This window comes from Canis lupus, chromosome 2 (assembly GCF_048164855.1).
Source record: "Canis lupus baileyi chromosome 2, mCanLup2.hap1, whole genome shotgun sequence".
NCBI lineage: Eukaryota > Metazoa > Chordata > Mammalia > Carnivora > Canidae > Canis > Canis lupus.
Window position 1 is genome coordinate 62,513,042 of NC_132839.1, and position 18,749 is coordinate 62,531,790.

At 51.6% G+C, this 18,749-nt stretch overlaps 1 protein-coding gene across 8 annotated transcripts in view; it reads right to left on the reverse strand.

Annotated features, from left to right (window-relative positions):
- RGS12 (regulator of G protein signaling 12) overlaps positions 1–18,749 on the reverse strand; it is a 119,768-nt gene that overhangs the window by 82,246 nt on the left and 18,773 nt on the right. For 7 of the 8 annotated variants that reach the window (XR_012019548.1, XR_012019547.1, XM_072803623.1 and 4 more), the window contains exon 2: positions 7,784–9,764. Coding sequence is in view for 6 of the 8 variants with exons in the window: in XM_072803623.1 (XP_072659724.1) it covers positions 7,784–9,664 (1,881 nt within the window). In the remaining 2 variants the exon portion in view is untranslated. Of the gene's footprint in view, positions 1–7,783; positions 9,765–12,420; positions 12,525–18,749 lie in introns of those variants that run through there. The other variant, XM_072803580.1, reaches the window with a different exon arrangement.

Consider the following 18,749-nt stretch of genomic DNA (forward strand, 5'->3'; position numbering starts at 1 on the left):
CTGTCGCTGCTCCAGAAACCTGCCGGATACTAAAATATGGATACTAAAAACTCAACACCTGGCAGTTATCGGCAAAGATGAACAAGCACTGCTACCGACTGGCCATTGCACTCTTTGGACAGACCCCGGGAAATCCCTTCACATGCATTGCCGGAGATGGACATGTGTGCAGGATGTTCATAAGAGCAGCACTTGCCATTTCCTCAATGGCTCAGAGTGTGTATGTGAGTGTGCATGTGTGAATACGTAAGAGAAAGTGTGTGTGAGAGGATGTGTGGATGTGAGAGTGTTTGTGAGAACTGTGTGAATGCGTAAAAGTGTGAATGTGAGAGTATGAAAATGCATGGGTGTGAGTGTGTAAGTGTGGGCGAATGTGTGCACGTGTGAAAGTGTGAGTGTGTGAACGTGTGAGCGAGAGCATGTGTGTGTGTGCGTGTGTGTGTGGCGGTGCACACACGGTGGAAATGAATGGGCCGCAGCAGCAGACAGTGCATGGCTAAATCTGAGCCGACACCGGCTGCGCTGAGCCCCTCACAGAGCCGAGCGGAGAGGGCGGCAGGAGGACAGAACACGCTACTGCTGCGGCCTCCCCGGCTCCTGACTCTGGCGGGAACGGGGCCACCTCGCTCGGAACACTCTCACTTTTCCTGGAAAGCACAGGAAACCCTGGCAGGACAGTGGGGGTGGGGGACGCTCTGTCTCTGTCCTGGCACTCCCTGTGCTCCCGCCACCTCCTCCGCAGCACCTGGTCCTGCCTCCCTGAGCCCCCCAACCACCCACATGCCCCCCTCCACGGGGGCTCCGGGCTGCCTCCACCGGCCCCTCAGCACCAGCCACCAGCCCAGCAGCAACAGCCGGCTGGCCCGGCCTGGCTTCCCGTTTGCTTCCTGGCCTGGCGACCTGGGGCAGAAAGTGACGCCACGGTGCTCGGGCGTGGTTCCCACAGGCTAATGGGCAAAGCCACTTTGTGCAGAAGGATACAGTATCCTCCAGATTCTTTTTTTCTAAGATCTATTTTAAAACTTCCTCTCATTGTACTGGAAGGCTGTACGAGATCTGTTTGTTGAACCAGGTACCCTCCCGGCCCCCCGGGGACCAGCCCATCACAGAAACATGGCTTCGGCTTCCAGCGCCATGCCTCACTTGGTTCTTACTAAACAGAATTCAGAAAAATAATTTTTTTCTCCAAAGGAATGATTTTTAGCAAGTAAAATATGTTCTTATTCCCATAATAAAAAAATCAAAGTAACACAAGATAAAACCAAAATGTCCTGGACCCATCCCCAATCTCCCCTTACACCCCCATGGTAACTGCTCAGTAGGGAGCATTTCCTTTGACTTGTTTCTATACATTTATATATAAACATGTACACACTTTAAAACATACAGGTTCATTTGAGGGGTATTGACATTTTTACACAAAAATGGGATATTAAATACATGTATTTTGGTGACCTTTCTCCCTGTGCCGTGGGGGGGCTTTCCATGGGGCTGGTACATGGACCCCACTGCCTGAGGCAGAGATGGCGCTAACTTCTCTTCCCTCCTGCCTCTGCCATGGGGCTGTGTGCTGCACATGAGGCCCAGGGGCTCACCACGACACTGACAGCCTCCTGCAGCAGAGGCCACCGTGTGACTCAGCTGACACCCCCCTCCCAAGCACAGCAGATACGGCCACTGGGGTGTAGGCGTGACCCTGTCTTGCCCTCCATGTTTGCTAACTCATGTTGCTTTCTTTTAAATGAGTGCATGTAGTCTACGGTGTTTTTTTCAGCACTTTTTCATTGTATTCAATCAAAAAGGTATTTATTAGGTGCCCACCAACACTGCCAGTTTGGAAAGGACTCACTCCTGAACGTCTGTCCTGCAAACCAGTGAGTGCCTCCAGGGCATCTTGTCTTCAAACACTGTGGTCTCAGGATGCCTGTACCCTCATACAAAGTACTGCTGATCCCAAAGAGCTTCTGTTTCTGTGGGATCCACCTATTGTTTATTTTCCATATTAAAAATGAAACTGAGAAGTTTAAAAATATTTACGAATTCATTTCAAAATAACAATAAGAAATCCTTTAGATGGTCTTATAATGAACATATTTCCATTTTTAATTTTTCCAAAATCCATTACGTGTGAAGTTTAAGAATATGGATTTTGCTACTTAGCCAGATATTTTGATTAATATTATTTTTAGAATATCAGTTTTCAAAGAAGCAGAATTAAATATCCTTAATTCAAATTAAATGTAATGGGATCATTTTTGATGATACAGATCACATCTCAAGGTCTTGGGTTTTCTTCAACATCAATCCCTTTGTTAGTCATACGTTCCCTTTTGTACCTAAGATACTCAGCAAAAAGCAAAGTAAACAAAGCGGGAAATCACTGAAGGCTGTAACCAAAGCGGTGGCAGAGGAGGACAGTGAAGAGATGGGCCTGGAAGAGCACTTCTGGGGGTCAGCTTCCTCCTTCACTGTGGAGCTAACAGACTGCGTACAGGTACGACCCAGGAACTCACAGGGCACATCTCATACAAAGAGCTGCGGAGCACAATGTGGGAGCCATCATCAGCACCTAGAGACCAGGAAAGGCCATCTTGAGGCGGAGGTAGCATGTCACTCCCCATATGGCTCCCAGAGAAGAGGAGCCACAAGGCTGCCCAGGCCAGCACTGCCCTATAACCACAAGAAACAGCCCTCAGGCACAGGTGACCAAGACTGGCTCCAGGAGAGCTGGGGATCGAGATGGGCTTGGGGGTAGGAAAAGCTCAAACACGCTCCCCACTCTGCCAAGGGCAATGCGGGAGTGGCCACCCGGCTCATATGGGTGGCCTTCTCACGGCCTGCTGGCCTGATGGAGGCGCTGCCAGCCAAGGAGGGAGGGAGGTGTCAAGGTCTAACAGGACCTTGCTCTGGTCTGGGATGTCTTCCAGGAGGTGGTGAGTGAGTGCTTGGGGATGGCCGTCCCATAGTGGCTGCATTCCGATGGGTTCCTGCACTGTTTCCAAGAGAGCAGCGGGGCCTTGGGGGGCAGCCTCTCCAGCTGGCCCCTGTCCCGCCACTGCTGTGAGGCCTGCCCCAGGGTCCAAGAGGGCTCTTCCTCCTAGCAGCTCACCATCTTTGGCCTATGTCACACTTTTCCACGCTGTTTCTCTGCTCAAACCTGGTGTGTTTTCTGTCCCCTGACCCATGCACAGCATGTCACTGGAGCCACTGCTACCATGCAGAAGAATGGGAGTCACCTGGGGCCTCCACTGCATGGCACCCACCACGTGCCCTTCCCAACACCTCTCACTCTCTCCCCACTCCCAGGCACTTCCCTCATCCCTCCTGGCCTGTCTTCCTCATCCCAACAAGCCTCCAGGAGGGACACCAGGAGACCACCTCACAACCTCTGGAAGCTTCTGCCACTCCAGCAAGGGAGGCTGTGAGATTAGGCTGAGCTAATAATCAGGAGAATCCATGGAGCAAAGTAAAAAGTAACTGATAACCTTCAAGAGATTTTAGTAGGAATCCAATAAAACACCATTCACCACTCCTTATTTTTAGATGAACTGGGTGTCCCATCACCGTTACCAAAGGAACAAGTCATCCAAACTAGTCTAATGAAGGAAGTCAGAGAGACCCAGGGAAGTCTGAATCTCAGCACTTCCTTGGTCTTCTGACGCATATAAACCTGACTTTCCTTGTCAGTAAAATAAAAAGAACGATACCCACCTGACGGGCTCACAGAATTCCTACCTGGGTCCACAGTACACTGGTGAGCACCTTCCTGTTATCTCCCAGCACAAGAGACACCCCAACTCCACCGCAGCATGTCCTCCTCTGTTACAGCCTAAGTCTTACCAGCCTGGCCCTCCTTCTCACTACACTTGTGTTCAAGGTGAAAGAACATCAAAAGAAGCCTGAGACCCTCATAAATATCATCACTGATCTCTGACAAAGGAACAAAGGCAACACAAGCAAACAAAGACAGCATCTTCAACAAATGGTACAGGAGCCATGGGCCGTCCCTACACAGAAAAATAAATCTAGACCCAGACCATATACCCTTTTTTTTAAATTTATTTTTTATTGGTGTTCAATTTACCAACATACAGAATAACCCCCAGTGCCCGTCACACATTCACTCCCACCCCCCGCCCTCCTCCCCCTCCACCACCCCCAGTTTGCTTCCAAGAGTTAGGAGTCTTTACGTTCTGTCTCCCTTTCTGATATTTCCCACACATTTCTTCTCCCTTCCCTTATATTCCCTTTCACTATTATTTATATTCCCCATAGACGGTATACCCTTAACAGAAATTAACCTCAAATGGATCATACACCTCAATGTGAAATAAAAAATTTATATAAAGCTTGAAGATGACACAGGAGAAAAGCTAGATGATTGTGGGCTTGATGAGGCCTTTTCAGATATACCGCCGAAGGCATGATTCATGAGAGAACTCATCACCTGGGCTTCACTAAAACTAAGAAGTTTGGGGCAGCCCAGGTGGCTCAGCGGTTTAGCGCCTGCCTTTGGCTCAGGGCTTGATCCTGGAGACCCAGGATCGAGTCCCACGTCGGGCTCCCTGCATGGAGCCTGCTTCTCCCTCTGCCTATGTCTCTGCCTCTCTCTCTCTCTCTCATGAATAAATTAAAAAATAAAATATTAAAAAATAAAACTAAGAAGTTCTGCTCTGGGAAAGACCATGTCAAGAGAATAAGACAAGCCACAGACTGCAAGCATATGACAGGGAAGGATATGAGAAGGGGTCGGCATCCTACCACATCAAGGAGCTGCAAATTAAAATAAGAGTAAGATACCACTACACACCTGTCAGAACGGCCAAATCTGGGCCTCCCACCACAGCACGTGCTGGCGAGGACACAGAGCCACAGGAGCTCCTGCTTACCACACTGGGGACACAGAATCACCGGTGCAGACGCTCTGGGAGATGGTCTGTCAGTTTCTTACAAACTAAACATTTACCATCTGATCCAGCAATGAAGCTGCTTGGCATTTACCCAAAGGAGCTGAAAACTCGTCCACACAAAACCCTACACACAGATGTTAACAGCAGCTTTGTTCATAATTCCCCAAACTCAGAAGGAACCAAGATGTCCTTAGCTGGTGATGAAGGAATAAGCTGTGTCCATCTAGATGGTGGATTATTCAGCGTTAAACAGAAACAAACTATCAAGGCACAAAAGGGCCTGGAGGAGCCTCAGGTGCACGTCAGAGGAAGAAGCCAGTCAGCAAAGGCTGTGTGCTGTAGGAGTCCCTCTGCCGCACATTCTGGAAAAACAGAGCGACGATGGGTACAGGAAGGAGACCAGTGGGTGCCAGGGGCTGGGGTTGGGGAGGAGGACCCCGGGGGAGCACGAGGGTGTTTAGGGCAGCAAAGCTCCTCTGTGTGATACCACAGGGGTGGACACCTGTCATTCCGCAGTGGTCTAAGCCAACAGACACACAACATCGACAGGGACCTGGAACTGAGCTATGAACTCTGGGTGATGATGGTATCAGTACCGGGTACTCCCCGGTGGGGATGCGGATAGTCAGGGAGGCTGTGCACATGTGTGGGCAAAGCGTATGCGGGGAATCTCTGCACCTTCTTAATGTTACTGTAAACCTAAAACTCCCCTAAAAAAAATTAAATCTTGGGCAGCCCAGGTGGCTCAGCGGTTTAGCACCGCCTTCAGCCCAGGGTGTGATCCTGGGGACCCAGGATCAAGTCCCACGTCGGGCTCCCTGTATGGAGCCTGCTTCTTCCTCTGCCTGTGTCTCTGTCTCTGTGTGTGTGTCTCTTATGAATAAATAAAATCTTAAAAAAAAATAAATCTTTAACAAAAAGAAGAAATCCAAGGTTTGAATCATGACCCTGCTTAATCCTGACTGTTAAACCTCAAACCTTGGCTACGTCACTTGCAGAACAGGGGCTGTAGCACCCCCTCTTCGCAGGTGCCCTGAGGTTGAAACCCCACTGGGTGCAGTCTAAGACAGCAGAGAGCCCTGCAGTGCACACACAGGGCTTCCACCCAGAATGACCAGGGGTACACCGGACCTGCAGAGAGCCACATAAACACCCTTTCCTTCCCCCAATGCAAAAATCCACTTATACACCACCAGTGGAGACACATTTGTGGGATATGCATTCAAAGGGGTGGTGAATTTTCCAATTTCAGATAACATTTACCACCTTTCGGGCCCTCCTTCCTTAGCCTACCACAGCAATAGGGAAGGACGTGCTGCTGGAACCTCCCCACCCCCAACCCCAGAAGGAGGCTCAAGTGTGAAGCATCCATGTCACAGTCTGGCTGGCTGGAGCAGACGAGAAGGATGTGGGTGGGGGGGATCGCCCCAAGAACCCAGGCCATGTGTGGCTCAGCCAAGGGACAAGAGAACAGGTGCACATGACAATAGAACATCTGGCAGCAGCAGTTTAGGAACTGAGTCAAAAACCCACACAATTACAACTGTTTATAAGGAAAAAAATCTACCCTTAGACTCTTCAAAATGTGATCATGGCCATTGGGAGAGGGAAAGCCAGGGGGTCTGACCTCTCCTCCATCTCTAAATCTTCAGAGTGCTGTACAGTGGAAACTACTATGACTAGGAAACTACTAGGAAGGGTGCAGGCATGAACAGAATATTCGCTGAACAGCCCCTCAGCTCTCCTGTTTCCCCAACCCCATCCTCACCAGCCAGCAGAAGGATCTCCTTGTGAGACTCTTGGCTATCAAGAACAGAAATGTGAACACATGCAGAAAAGGTATTTTAAAATCATGAAGGGCAGCCCTGGTGGCGCAGCAGTTTAGTGCCGCCTGCTGCCCAGGGTGTGATCCTGGAGACCCAGGATCGAGTCCCACGTCGGGCTCCCTGCATGGAGCCTGCTTCTCCCTCTGCCTGTGTCTCTGCCTCTCTCTCTGTCTCTCATGAATAAATAAATAAATAAATCTTTAAAAAAAATAAATTAAAAAAAATTAAATCATGAAAAGTCCTCTGAGAAAAGTCCCTTGGAGACAACCCAAGCCAGGCACCATTCCATGTCTCACTGGGTCTTTCACTGGGCGCCGGCCACACAGCAGCTCAGCCTGTCCCTCTGGTGCCACTGGCCACCCCTCTGCCAAGGAAAGTCCTACATGCTAACGCCCGCCCTCATGCTCCAAACTGAGCTCCTAGTGGGGAAGGCAAAGGCCCCAAAGGGACATGGACAGGTGTGAGATGCTCAAAGCACTGCTGCACCAAGCATGGTCCCTTACCATTTGATAGGCACCTTCAGTGAATAAGGAGCACAAGCCACCAGCCCACTGCCGAGTTCAGCCAGCATTTCTTTCAGGATTTTCCAGATGAAGTAAACAGAGCAAGGATCCACACCCTGGGAAGTGACCTGTCTTGAGATCAACAGTATCTGTGCTTCAAGAATTTTCTCATCTCAAAAGGGTGGGATAAAATGGGCTCCAAAGGGGCCCATGGATAGGACCCTCCTAGGCACCAGCAGTACGAAAGGGCAGGAGGGAGGGAGGGAGGAGAGCCTCAGCCTGGCTGTGAGAAGTGATATCCCTCCTCCATTATCTGCTCTGCACAGGACCCGCCAGAGAGGGGGCAGTACCTAGAGGGCTCCCGGGCAGGACAGAGCCCACCGCACATAAGCAAAAGACATCCTGCAAGGCCAACAGAGGCAGGGCCCAAGGGCAGCAGGAGAAAAACGGGACTGGACACTTGTCAACTAGCATGTATCATGCCATCAGTGACTGAGTTACGATATCCAGCTCAGTTTTACCGAATCACATCTAACAGGCTTACCTTTTTGTCTTCCTTAGTCTTTCTAACTTGTCGATGGGGACCGAAAATGTTTTGCATCCCGAAAGCCTTCCTGGACCAGTCCCTTTTCTGGGTGCTCAGGGGGGGCTGTGCCAAGCTGCCCTCCACCCTGTAGCGGTCGGCGGGAATCTTGCTCATGGGAGGGGGCAGCGTGCCGCAGTTGACACTAGACCACCCATCGGTGGAGTCTGTGTAAGACTCCTGGTCACTGGCATGTCCGCACTGCCACTCCTGCAGGACGTGGACTGGAAGCCACCGCTGGCCGAAACTACCGCCATGGCCCACGGCACCCCTCTTGGAAGGCGGCACTGAACTCCGCAAGGGGGCAGGGGGAGCCTCTCCGTGAGAAGTGGACCCTAAGTGCTTACTGAAGTCCCGGCACCTATCAGCCTGTGGAGAGGCCTCAAACAGGGGGCCCCCTTCGGGGTCGTGGCAAAAGGCCCCATTCCAGGGGGCACCCCAAGGCTGGGAGCTCCTCCCACCGGCACCCTCCCAGCCACTGTTGCTGGGGCCGTGCCTGCTAGAGCTGGCGCCCAGGTCAACCACAAGCACTCGGCTGCTTCGCTCCTCCTGGTGGAAGTTGCCAATGCCACTGTCACTGTTGCTGCTGGTGCTGGTGTTCTGGTGGGCATCCGCATCCCCGTCCACAAAGGCCCGGGCCCTGACTCCCTCGATTAGCTCGCCCATGTCTCTGTACAGTACGGAGACAAACTGGAGGACAGGGAGAGAGGATGCTGGGAACTCAAGGCAGCCGTTGGTGTCGGGGTCAGCCGTGCACTCAAACCCAAACCGCCGAGCAATGCCCTGATGGATCTTGTGATTGAATAAGTCTGGATCCACCATGAACACATGGCAGGAAGTCCGCAAGGCACCCTCATCCTCGTGAGCCAGACTCCCATCGTCACTGGTCTGCATGGTCACGAGCCCAAAGAGCCTCCTGTCATCTGGGCACACAGCACTGAAGGCCAGCTTCTCAGCCGGGTACTCGGCCAGAACAGCCGCCTGGTCAGTACAGAGCTGCACACGGTCGTGCAGGACCCGCATCGTCACCAGGGAGTGGATTTTCTGCTCCGCCCGCAAGCGCCGCAGGCAGCCACGGATCGCCTGTAAACTGTCCGACTCAAGGTTACAGCTTGTGGAAGGAAGTTCGATGGAACCTAAGTAGCCTACGACCATGGCAACATTTAAAATACTTGCATCTACTACAAAATCTTCAGGATTCTCAGGTCCGATACTGAAAACCGAATCATCATTAATCATTTTTGATACTTCCTCCTTAGAAAGCAGGCCAGGATTCGGATGACTTATACTTTCACGTCCAAGGTCAAATCGCGCAGCGGCTGACTCTGAAAGGGATCTTTGTTTCAATTTCAAGGGCTCTGAATTGCTCGCACGAAGACTAGGATTTTCAAAGATCATACTGAGAATTCCACCGGACTGCATTTCTTCAACAACTCGCTCTGCTCTATTTATACCTAAGGCTTTAGAATCAAGCTTGGGCTTCAGCCAGCCTTTTCCTTCATAAAATCCAATCTCTTCATCACTGGAACAGGACTCCACGTGGCCAATGCCTTCACCAATCACCATGTGCAGGACACCAGAACATTTCCCAATTAATTTCACTACATCCTCATGGGACGCTTTCTTCACATTGATTTCATTGACAGCAAATATCTGATCACCAGCACGGAGGCCCACAAAATCTGCAGGGCTCCCTCTCATGACACAGCTGAGCACACAAGGCGCCTGACCAGAAAGGGTGAATCCGTACCCTGTTCTTCCTCTGGCCACTTCCACACTCCTCATGCGAAGGGGCGCCGGCCCATGAAGTGGACGCTCCACTGTGTCCCCTGCTCTATACATCTCGATGTGCTTGCAATACCAAGGGCATCATTCTTTACTGCAGGGGATCCATAGTTCAGGGAATGCTGGGTGCTACTGCACTTTTCCTTGAAATAATGCCCTAAGGAAGACAATAGATAGCTTGTTATTCCAGATCCCATATTTCCATTGCTTACCCATATCACCTAAATATAAAAAGATAACTCATAACAAAAACCATCATAGAAAGAGTGTCTGGTTAACACATAAATGTCCAAAGGAAGGAAAAGCAGTCTCTACATATGGTAAACCATAAAGTCAGCCTAAGAAATTTCCCTCCGGAGCAGACTGTGTTTCCCAGAATCGACACACTTTGCAACACTGATGTGACGTTACTCCCACCTTAGGTTTGAGGGATCCAGGGCTGCAGCAGAAGCTTCTCCTGCCTTCTCCTGCCTGTCTGGGCAGAAAGGAAAGACACCTCAAGACCCTTACCATTCCAAGTGTGATCAGAAGACCAGTAGCCTGGCAGCGCCTGGAAATGGGCACAATGGGGCTCTCGTGCCCCTCTGCAGATCCAGCACATCCCTACCTGCACTTTAATCTGAGACGCAGAGGCAGAGTGAGAAGCAGTGCTGGCTACAGACCTGGGGTAGAAAGGCGCCTATCTGATCACAAATTCCTCCATCACAAGCAGCAATCCATCAGGAAAGAGTCAGCTTATATTCTCTCATATTTTTCCTCCCTCAATTAATTCCTTCTGAACAAGGTACCATGTGGGAAAACTGCGTTAGTCTGAAATCGCCTCAGCCAACTACAGAGGCCACCGGATAGAACAGTTAAAACCACCAAAAAGAGCAAAGGAGGGCAGCCTGGGTGGCTCAGCGGTTCAGCGCCGCCTTCAGCCCAGGGTGTGATCCTGGAGTCCAGGGATCAAGTCCCACATCAGGCTCCCTGCATGGAGCCTGTTTCTCCCTCTGCCTGTGTCTCTGCCTCTCTCTCTCTCTCTCTCATGAATAAATAAAATCTTTAAAAAACATTTAAAAAAAAAAGAGCAAAGGAATATAATTTAATTGTTCCGGGGATGACTTCAGCCTTGGTTGTCCTCAAAAACAAACCTGTGTCAGGGTCCCAGGACCATCCCAGTTCCATGACTCATTAGGAGGACACACAGGACCTAGAATAAAGTTGTGCTCATGGCTGGGATTGATCCCAGGGAGTTGGCCAAAGGGAGAGGTATGGGGTCAAGAAGTCAGGGGGACGAAGTCCAGAGGAATCAGGTGCCAGCTTCCAGCATCCTCTCCCTGGGACTCAGGTGGGATGCACTCCATTCCCAGCAGCGTGTAGTGACAACACGTGTGGGGTCTTGTCAGCCAGGGTGGCTCGTTAAGGACGTAGAACAGGGCTTGCTGGGGCTGGTCCTCCAGGCCCCTGCCCCTGGCTCAGCCCAAACCGCAGACCCTCAGGAAGAAGGGGTCTGGCACAGGCAGGGGGGTGTCCAGCTGAGGAGCGGGAACACTTCCTGGACACCTGCCCAGGCCCAGTGCAGCACAGGCCTCTCGGGGGACAGCCTGGTCCCACTGTGGAGCTCCTACTGTACAAAACCCTTCAAAGATCACTTTAAAAAACAATACAGCAAATCATGTTGTGAAGACCCAAAACAGTATAGATATCATGTTTCTTAAGGAAAGTACATTTTTAAAATAATTGTTCTAAAGTTGTTAGGATCAATTCTTCATCCTGGGAAAGGTACGCAGTCACAGAAGCTTAATTTCAAGTAATGCCCACCCATGCGGGATCCCTGGGTGGCGCAGCGGTTTGGCGCCTGCCTTTGGCCCAGGGCGCGATCCTGGAGACCCAGGATCGAATCCCACGTCGGGCTCCCGGTGCATGGAGCCTGCTTCTCCCTCTGCCTGTGTCTCTGCCTCTCTCTCTCTCTCTCTGTGACTATCATAAATAAATAAAAATTAAAAAAAAAAATGCCCACCCATGCATGACAGAAGAAGCTACAGGAACTGAAGGGTGTGCTCCAGGGTGGCCCCACCAGTGGAGGCAAGGACAGAGAGGACACAGTGTGCAAGATGTGGATTTGAACAAAATCACCCCAATGGCTAAGAGTGATAAAAGAACAAAGTATTTCTAAATTACCATACTGTTTAATATCTAAGTAGTGATACAAGAATCACTTAAGTATTATGACTGGACATTTAACTACTTGATATTCATCATTAAAAACATCTATTAAAGTTGGCCAAGAATAGTGTTCAGGGTCTCCTCACCAGGCCACTTCCACGCTGAATGATGCTCCCCCACCAAATATGCCTCACCCCCAGGGAACTGGGAAGTAGCCTCCCACAGCCAAAGAGACCTCGTAGGCATGTTCAGGTGAAGGCTCCTGAACACAGAAGGTTATCCTGGCTGATCTGAGCAACCCCTGGAGTCACAGGGTCCTGATCAGAGGGAGGCAGGAGAGTCAGGGTTAGAGAGAAGTGGAGATCAGAGTGGCAGGCTATGAAGGTAGAGGAAGGGCCACACAGCTCCCAATCGGGGCACCCCTAGAAGCCACAAAAGGTGAGGAAAACAGACCCTCCCCTAGGGCCTCCAGAAGGAACAGTCCCACGACATTGTGACTGTAGCAGGTGAGACTGACTGTGGACTTATCACCCAGAACTGTGAGAGAATAAAGTTGTGTTGTTCCAAGCCTCCGAGTTTGCTTCCGTGGCCACAGAAACTCGTGCCAGGGGCGTCACCCTACTGGTGAGGAGAGAGCACACAGATGCAAGGGCCACTATGCCTACCTGTGCCACCCATCACCATGACCCCTCCCAGGACAGGGGTTGATGACGCCCTGCTGCCTTCCTCCAGTGACAGAAGACTGCTGGCTGTCTCTGCCAAACAACAGGTACTGCCTGTATAAAATTAATGATTTCCCAATTTTACATGCAGAATTATTTTGTAATTCACCCAAACACCAGAGTCCTAGCACTGTACGATGTAACACCAAGCCAACAGTCTTCTATGTGACTTACCCAAATATTTCTACTGGATTCTTACAGTCACATTCCTCTATTGATTAAAAACTGTTTCTAATTCAAGCAACTTTCTGACCACAGGTCCTGTCCCTGTGCTTTACTCACTGAAAAAGAATTGTTTCTAATTCATATAAGTAGTGTCTTAATACCTACAACCACATTTTGAGTTCAGCCTACAGGTTAATTTTTCCTTAAACTATATCAGTTAATAGTAAAGTGAGCAGAGTGAAATTTGGAAGAAACCATAGGGCACAGTTTCCAGCTCCTGTTGGCATTTTTGCCATCTCGGCTGCTCAAGGGCCAGTTCCTGGGTCCCCTTCCTCCACCCGGATACTCCAGGTGAGGAGGTCTGAGCTGCCCGCTTCAACAAAGTCTCTCCCCCACACACACCTGCCAGGTGATTTCGACAGGTAACAACACCTGGAGCGCCCTGACTTGAGATCACCTGCTATGGGCTGAATGTGTGTAGCTCCAAATTCACAGATGTTGAAATGCTACCCCCCAGTGTGAAGGTGTGTGGAGGAGAGGCTTGGGAAGTGAGGAGGTTTAGATGAAATCGTGAGGGTGGAGCCATCAGGATGAGATTCGTGTCCTGTAAAGCAGGACACCCCCACCCCCGCTCTCCATCAGGTGAAGACAGTGAGGACTCGAGAAGGCGGTTATCTGGAACCAGGGAGTGTCCTCGCCAAACACTGGACCTCGGTGTGCTTTCAGGTGCTCAGCATGCAGGGTTCTGCTGTAGCCCCAGCCAATGGACACATCATCCAAGCTGGCCTCCCCATTGCGCAGAAAAAGGGAACAGCTCAGAAAGAAGCGACGGCTTCCTCACAACACAGACAATAGGACACAAGGGTCCCCCCACTATGCCCACTACCAGGATCAAATGACACTGTCATTCCTTTACCTACGTCATTCAGGCCAGCAGGACCCAGGACTATACTTCAGGTGCCGTGACCTTTCCCTACTCCTCTCTGAGGTTCAAATCAGAAGACAGTCCTATCTGATGAGTTGCTCCACTCACAGCCACCAAGTGAGTGTCTACTCCGTGCCCTGCAGCATCTCACACCCAGAAGCCACACGGGGCCCTGAGCAGCCCCCAGGCCCCAGGGAGGGAGAGGCAGGATAAGGCAAAGAGCCACCACCCCACGTGGTGTGCTCCGGGCCCTGCAGGGGGAGCAGGGAGAGCAGGAGTAGCAGGGGGAAGAGGAGCAGGGAGAGGAGGAGGAGCAGGAGGGGCAGGGAGAGCAGGAGGAGGCAGGGGAAGGAGGAGGAGGAGCAACAGGAGCAGGGAGAGCAGGGGGAGGAGGATGAGGAGCAGGGGGAGCAGGAGGAGCAGGGGGAGCAGGAGGAGCACGGGAGCAGGAGGAGGAACAGGAGGAGCAACAGGAGCAGGGAGAACAGAGGGAGGAGGGGGAGCAGGAGGAGCAGGGGGAGCAGGAAGAGCAGGGGGAGCAGGGAAAGCAGGAGTGGGAGGAGGGGGAGGAGGGGAAGCAGGGAAAGCAGGAGGAGCAGGGGCAGAAGTCTGCCGGCCCAGAAGGGAGAGGAGAGGAGCACAGCATCTAGCACTCCTGCCAACCGCATGGCTCACCCCCTTCCTCTATCCTTCCTTGCTGGGGTGCATTTTGGAACGATGATGCCCCAGGTCACCATGATAGGCCCTGAGCTGAGCACAGGTGCCAAAAGACCGAAGCGGGGAAGAGCAGCTACAACAAGGGGGCCTGGAAACGAGGTAGAGGGGGAGGCTGAGGACCCCGGGCAGAGGGCACCCAGCACATGAGGACAAGTGGGAAGTGCAGGAACAGAAGCAGATATCAGATAAGCACTAGCAGCAGGGAGCTGTGTGCAGTACTTGGTACTTGGTACTTGGTACTTGGCCTGAGCCAGGGCTGTTCTCAGGACTCCACGTGTGGTAACATGTGTGCCCACAAGCCACACTGCTATGACGTAGGTAGGATTACTCCCATTTTGCAGATGAGCAAACAGACACACTGAGAAGCTAAGCAACCTGTCAAGGCTGCACAGCTCCTGAGTGTCACAAGTGGATTTGAACCCCACTCTCTCCACCTCCACACAGAGGGGTCCTTAGAGGAAGCAGAAGCAGCCCTGGGGCTGAGACAGCAGGCGCCGGCCACCTCCACAGTCCCTCTGACCGCCTGATCTCTTGCTGCAGAAGCCCTGCGGTGCCGTGCCACCCTCTCCGACCAGGACCCACCCACCAGCAGGCCCTACCCCTCACATCCTCCCCCAAAGCTGTTGTGTCTGGGTGCTACCTCCAGCCACCACTGCCATGGCACCAAACACCCACTGGGCACTATTCCCCCCAACTTCTTGGGGACATTTGCAGAAGATGCAGCATAGCCCCAACACCGTCACACATACCAGGACGCATGCTGACCATCCTTGCACCCTGGCCTCACCTGGTCTGATCCATTCTGGTAACCTGCCACCTGATCTCAGAGAAGCACTCCCCAGTCCAAGACATGTTTCCTGCTCTCCCCCAGACTAAACTGACCTAGGACCTGCCCTCTCCAACACACCAGGTCCCCAAAATGCCAGAGAACAGACTGGTGGGTTCTTGGCTCACCAAGGCCAGTTCCAGGCCATGAACAGCCACTAATAACCCACACCCTCACTGAGCTCTCATCCTTAAAGGGCCCTCCCCACAGGTCCCGACCTGACCCACCACTGCTTGACACCTGCACACATTACCTGCCGTTCAATGGTGACACCAGGTGGGACCTTGTGTGGGACTTGGCCCAGAACAGGGCTGCCAATTGAGGAAACAGACCCTTCCTTCAAAGACCCCACAGCTCAGGGACAAGGATGCTGGCTGACTACCCAGGACTCCCCAGCTGCACATCTGCATACCTGTTGCTTGGTGAGTGGCTCCCAAGGAACCCAAGGGGCACAGCACACCCAGTGGGGACCCTCCGGTGGTCACGGCCCCCACCCATTGTGCTCCACAAAATGGCATTGCCAGCTCCCTCGACCAAGGTAAGGACCCCTTTCCTCTCTAGACTTCAAAGCCCTCCCCTGTGGGTAACCCCAAGGCCAACAGGAGATGAGAATAGTGCAGAAGAGCTAAGCCACCAAGAGGATTGACCAGGAGCTGCCAAGGGAAAAAGTGGGAATGGAGGGGAAGAAACATGTGGATAATTTGGTGACAAGTCTCTCTGTTCATCTGTCACTATACCACCCACAGAAGGCAGCCAGAATGGGTTCCCCAAATTTGTAGGGTATATCTGGGTTGTATGACTTAAATTGCACCCCATGCGGAAAACATATTCTCTTCAGAGAACCCTGAAGGCAGCTAAGACTGAAGCCAGACTTTTTAGCATTTGATGGGATGTCTGGCCTTGTTTGATGTTAGAAAAAAGTGGAAAAGGACTGAGAGAAATAAACTGGAAGAAAGATCAGAGGGATCCTGCAGTCACCAGAGCAAAGGGGACACTCCCCAGCCTCACTCCCATGCTCAGGGGACAGGCCACTTGCTCAAGCCCTACAAAGAAAAACACAGCAGTTTAATTACACGCCTCAAACCACAGTCATGCCAATTCTCAGGGAGTGCTTTGCAACCAGGCTGTTTCTGCAGAAGCAATGGGTTACCACAGCCCCAGTAACACAGCTCCAGTGATGGTGGGGATGGAGAGCATGGGTGGACAGATTGGAGGTAGATGGGGGATGGATGGATGGGGAATGAATGGAGGGGGGGGATGGATGGATGAGGGATGGAGAGATGGATGGGGATGGATGAAGGTAGATGGATAGATGGATGGATAAACTGACTGGATTTATTAGTGGTAGTCAATGTTTGCCCAATAAAACCTGGTTGGGGATTAGGTGGTCCAAAAATTAATGGACCCAGGACAGCTGGGTGGCTCAGCGGTTGAGCGTCTGCCTTCAGCTCAGGGCGTGATCCCAGGGTCCCGGGATCAAGTCCCGCATCAGGCTCCCTGCATGGGGCCTGCTTCTCCCTCTGCCTGTGTCTCTGTGTCTCTCATGAATAAATAAATGGAATCTTTAAAAAAAAAAATAAGGGACACCTGGGTGGCTCAGTGGTTGAGCACCTGCCTTTGGCTCAGGGCATGATCCCAGATTCCGGGATCCAGTCCCACACTGGGCTCCCCTCGGTGAGCCTACTTCCTCCTCTACCTGTGTCTCTGCCTCTCTTTGTGTGTCTCTCATGAATAAAATAAAATCTTTAAAACAAACAAAAAAATTAAAAATTAAAAAAATTTTAAAAATTAAAAAAAAAGTAAAAGAATCAACTGGATACCCCTTATCTGGAACCAGTCTCATTTGTACCATTTGTTTGACTCCCCGGGTTGTGTTTCTTTTTCTTCACCCATGATGCAAGCTCTAGGCCAGTGTGGGGCTGCCATGGGAAGGTGGGCCTGCCCCCACATAAACATCAGCCCAGGCAGACTGTGCTCATCCGAGCCAGCCAGCCAGCCAGATGCACCAAGGGCCACGTTCCCAGCACAACCCTCCAAGATCTGCGGCACTCTGGTGCTCTCCTGAACAGGAAGAGTCTGATAAACTGCAACAACGTGTAAACAAGCTCCCAGACATCCTAGAGGGGTGAGCTGAAGCCTCAAATATACGAGGCAAGGAGAATTTCCCATGTTCTCTGTAAAAGACTTTTTGGGCTTTGGGACCAAAGAAGGAAATTCTTTTAAAAGGACTCCTGGACAGGTGGTACCTCATGTGTGTAGAATTCTGCAGTCTTCCCCTGAATACCAGAGGCCTAAAATAGCTCTGTTAATACAAAGAAGCGAGCTGATGTTTGTCTGCATCTGTCTCACAAATACTAGGAGCACCTCTGTGCAAGTGCACCTCTAGGAGGAGGGAAGAATGGAGACAACAGGACCTGCCTGGGGAACCTGTCCTGGGGGAGCCTGTCCTGCGGATGCTCTCCTTTGGGATCCTATCCTGGGGAACTCATCGTGGGGAGTCTGTCCTGGGGATGTTCTCCTACGGGATCCTATCCTGGGGAACTCATCGTGGGGAGCCTGTCCTGGGGTAGCCTGTCCTGGGGACGCTGTTCTTGGGATCCTGTCCTGAGGAACCCATCATGGGAAGCCTGTCCTGGGGAACACATTGTAGGGGAGCTTGTCCTAGGGGAGCCTGTCCAAGAGAACCCATTGTGGGGAGCCTGTCCTAAGTGAACCCATCCTGGAGAGCCTGTCCTGGGGAACACATAGTAGGGGAGCCTGTCCAAGGGGAGCCTTGCCTTCTATCCCCCCAGTAGCTAAGACAGAGTCTAGCAGGTTGCTCTAGTCAGGGCTCTTGGACTGTGGAACTGGACCTTAGAGGACCAATCATGCCATTATGCCATTCATGTGATCCTGGTCAAGTGAGGACCTTGGTCATGTGTATTGTAGAGACCCCAGAGCCACGGGCTGAGGCTGTGTCAGATGAAATCACACATGAGAAGTAGGGCAGGGGCCAGGCCTTCGCTTCCATCCTTGCTGGCCCTCCCCCACCCATCTGAGAAATCACAGTCCCAGGAGACAACACAGGACCCCCTGCGTGGTTCCCTAAGGGCAAGGATGTGCTGGCTGCATACACCAAGTTCACCAAGTTCACAGCACTCTTCCCTTTTGAAGGCCCCTTCCTGGACTACCTACTGTCCACAGGGCCCATCACAGGCCCAGGTCCTTCTGCTCGCTCCCCTCCCTGACTCATGAGCATGAATGTGAGCCCAAGGGTGACGTGTGGCTATGCAGGCAGTCTGTGTTCACGTCTATGGGCCCACTGGAGCATAAGAAGGTATTCAGTGGGCAGCCTGGGTGGCTCAGCGGTTTAGCACCGCTTTCAGCCCAGGGCACGATCCTGGAGACCTGGGATCAAGTCCCACATCAGGCTCCCTGCATGGAACCTGCTTCTCCCTCTGCCTGTGTCTCTGCCTCTCTCTCTGTATCTCTCATGAATAAATAAATAAAATCTTAAAAAAAAAAAAAAGGTATTCAGTAAGCACCTGCTGAGCCACTAAACATGGCTGAAAGTCTTACCTTTCTCTAAGTATTAGAATTTTAATAATTTTTTGTTCAGAGCATCTAAAATTTCTAAAAAGAGCAAACATGATTCTTGTA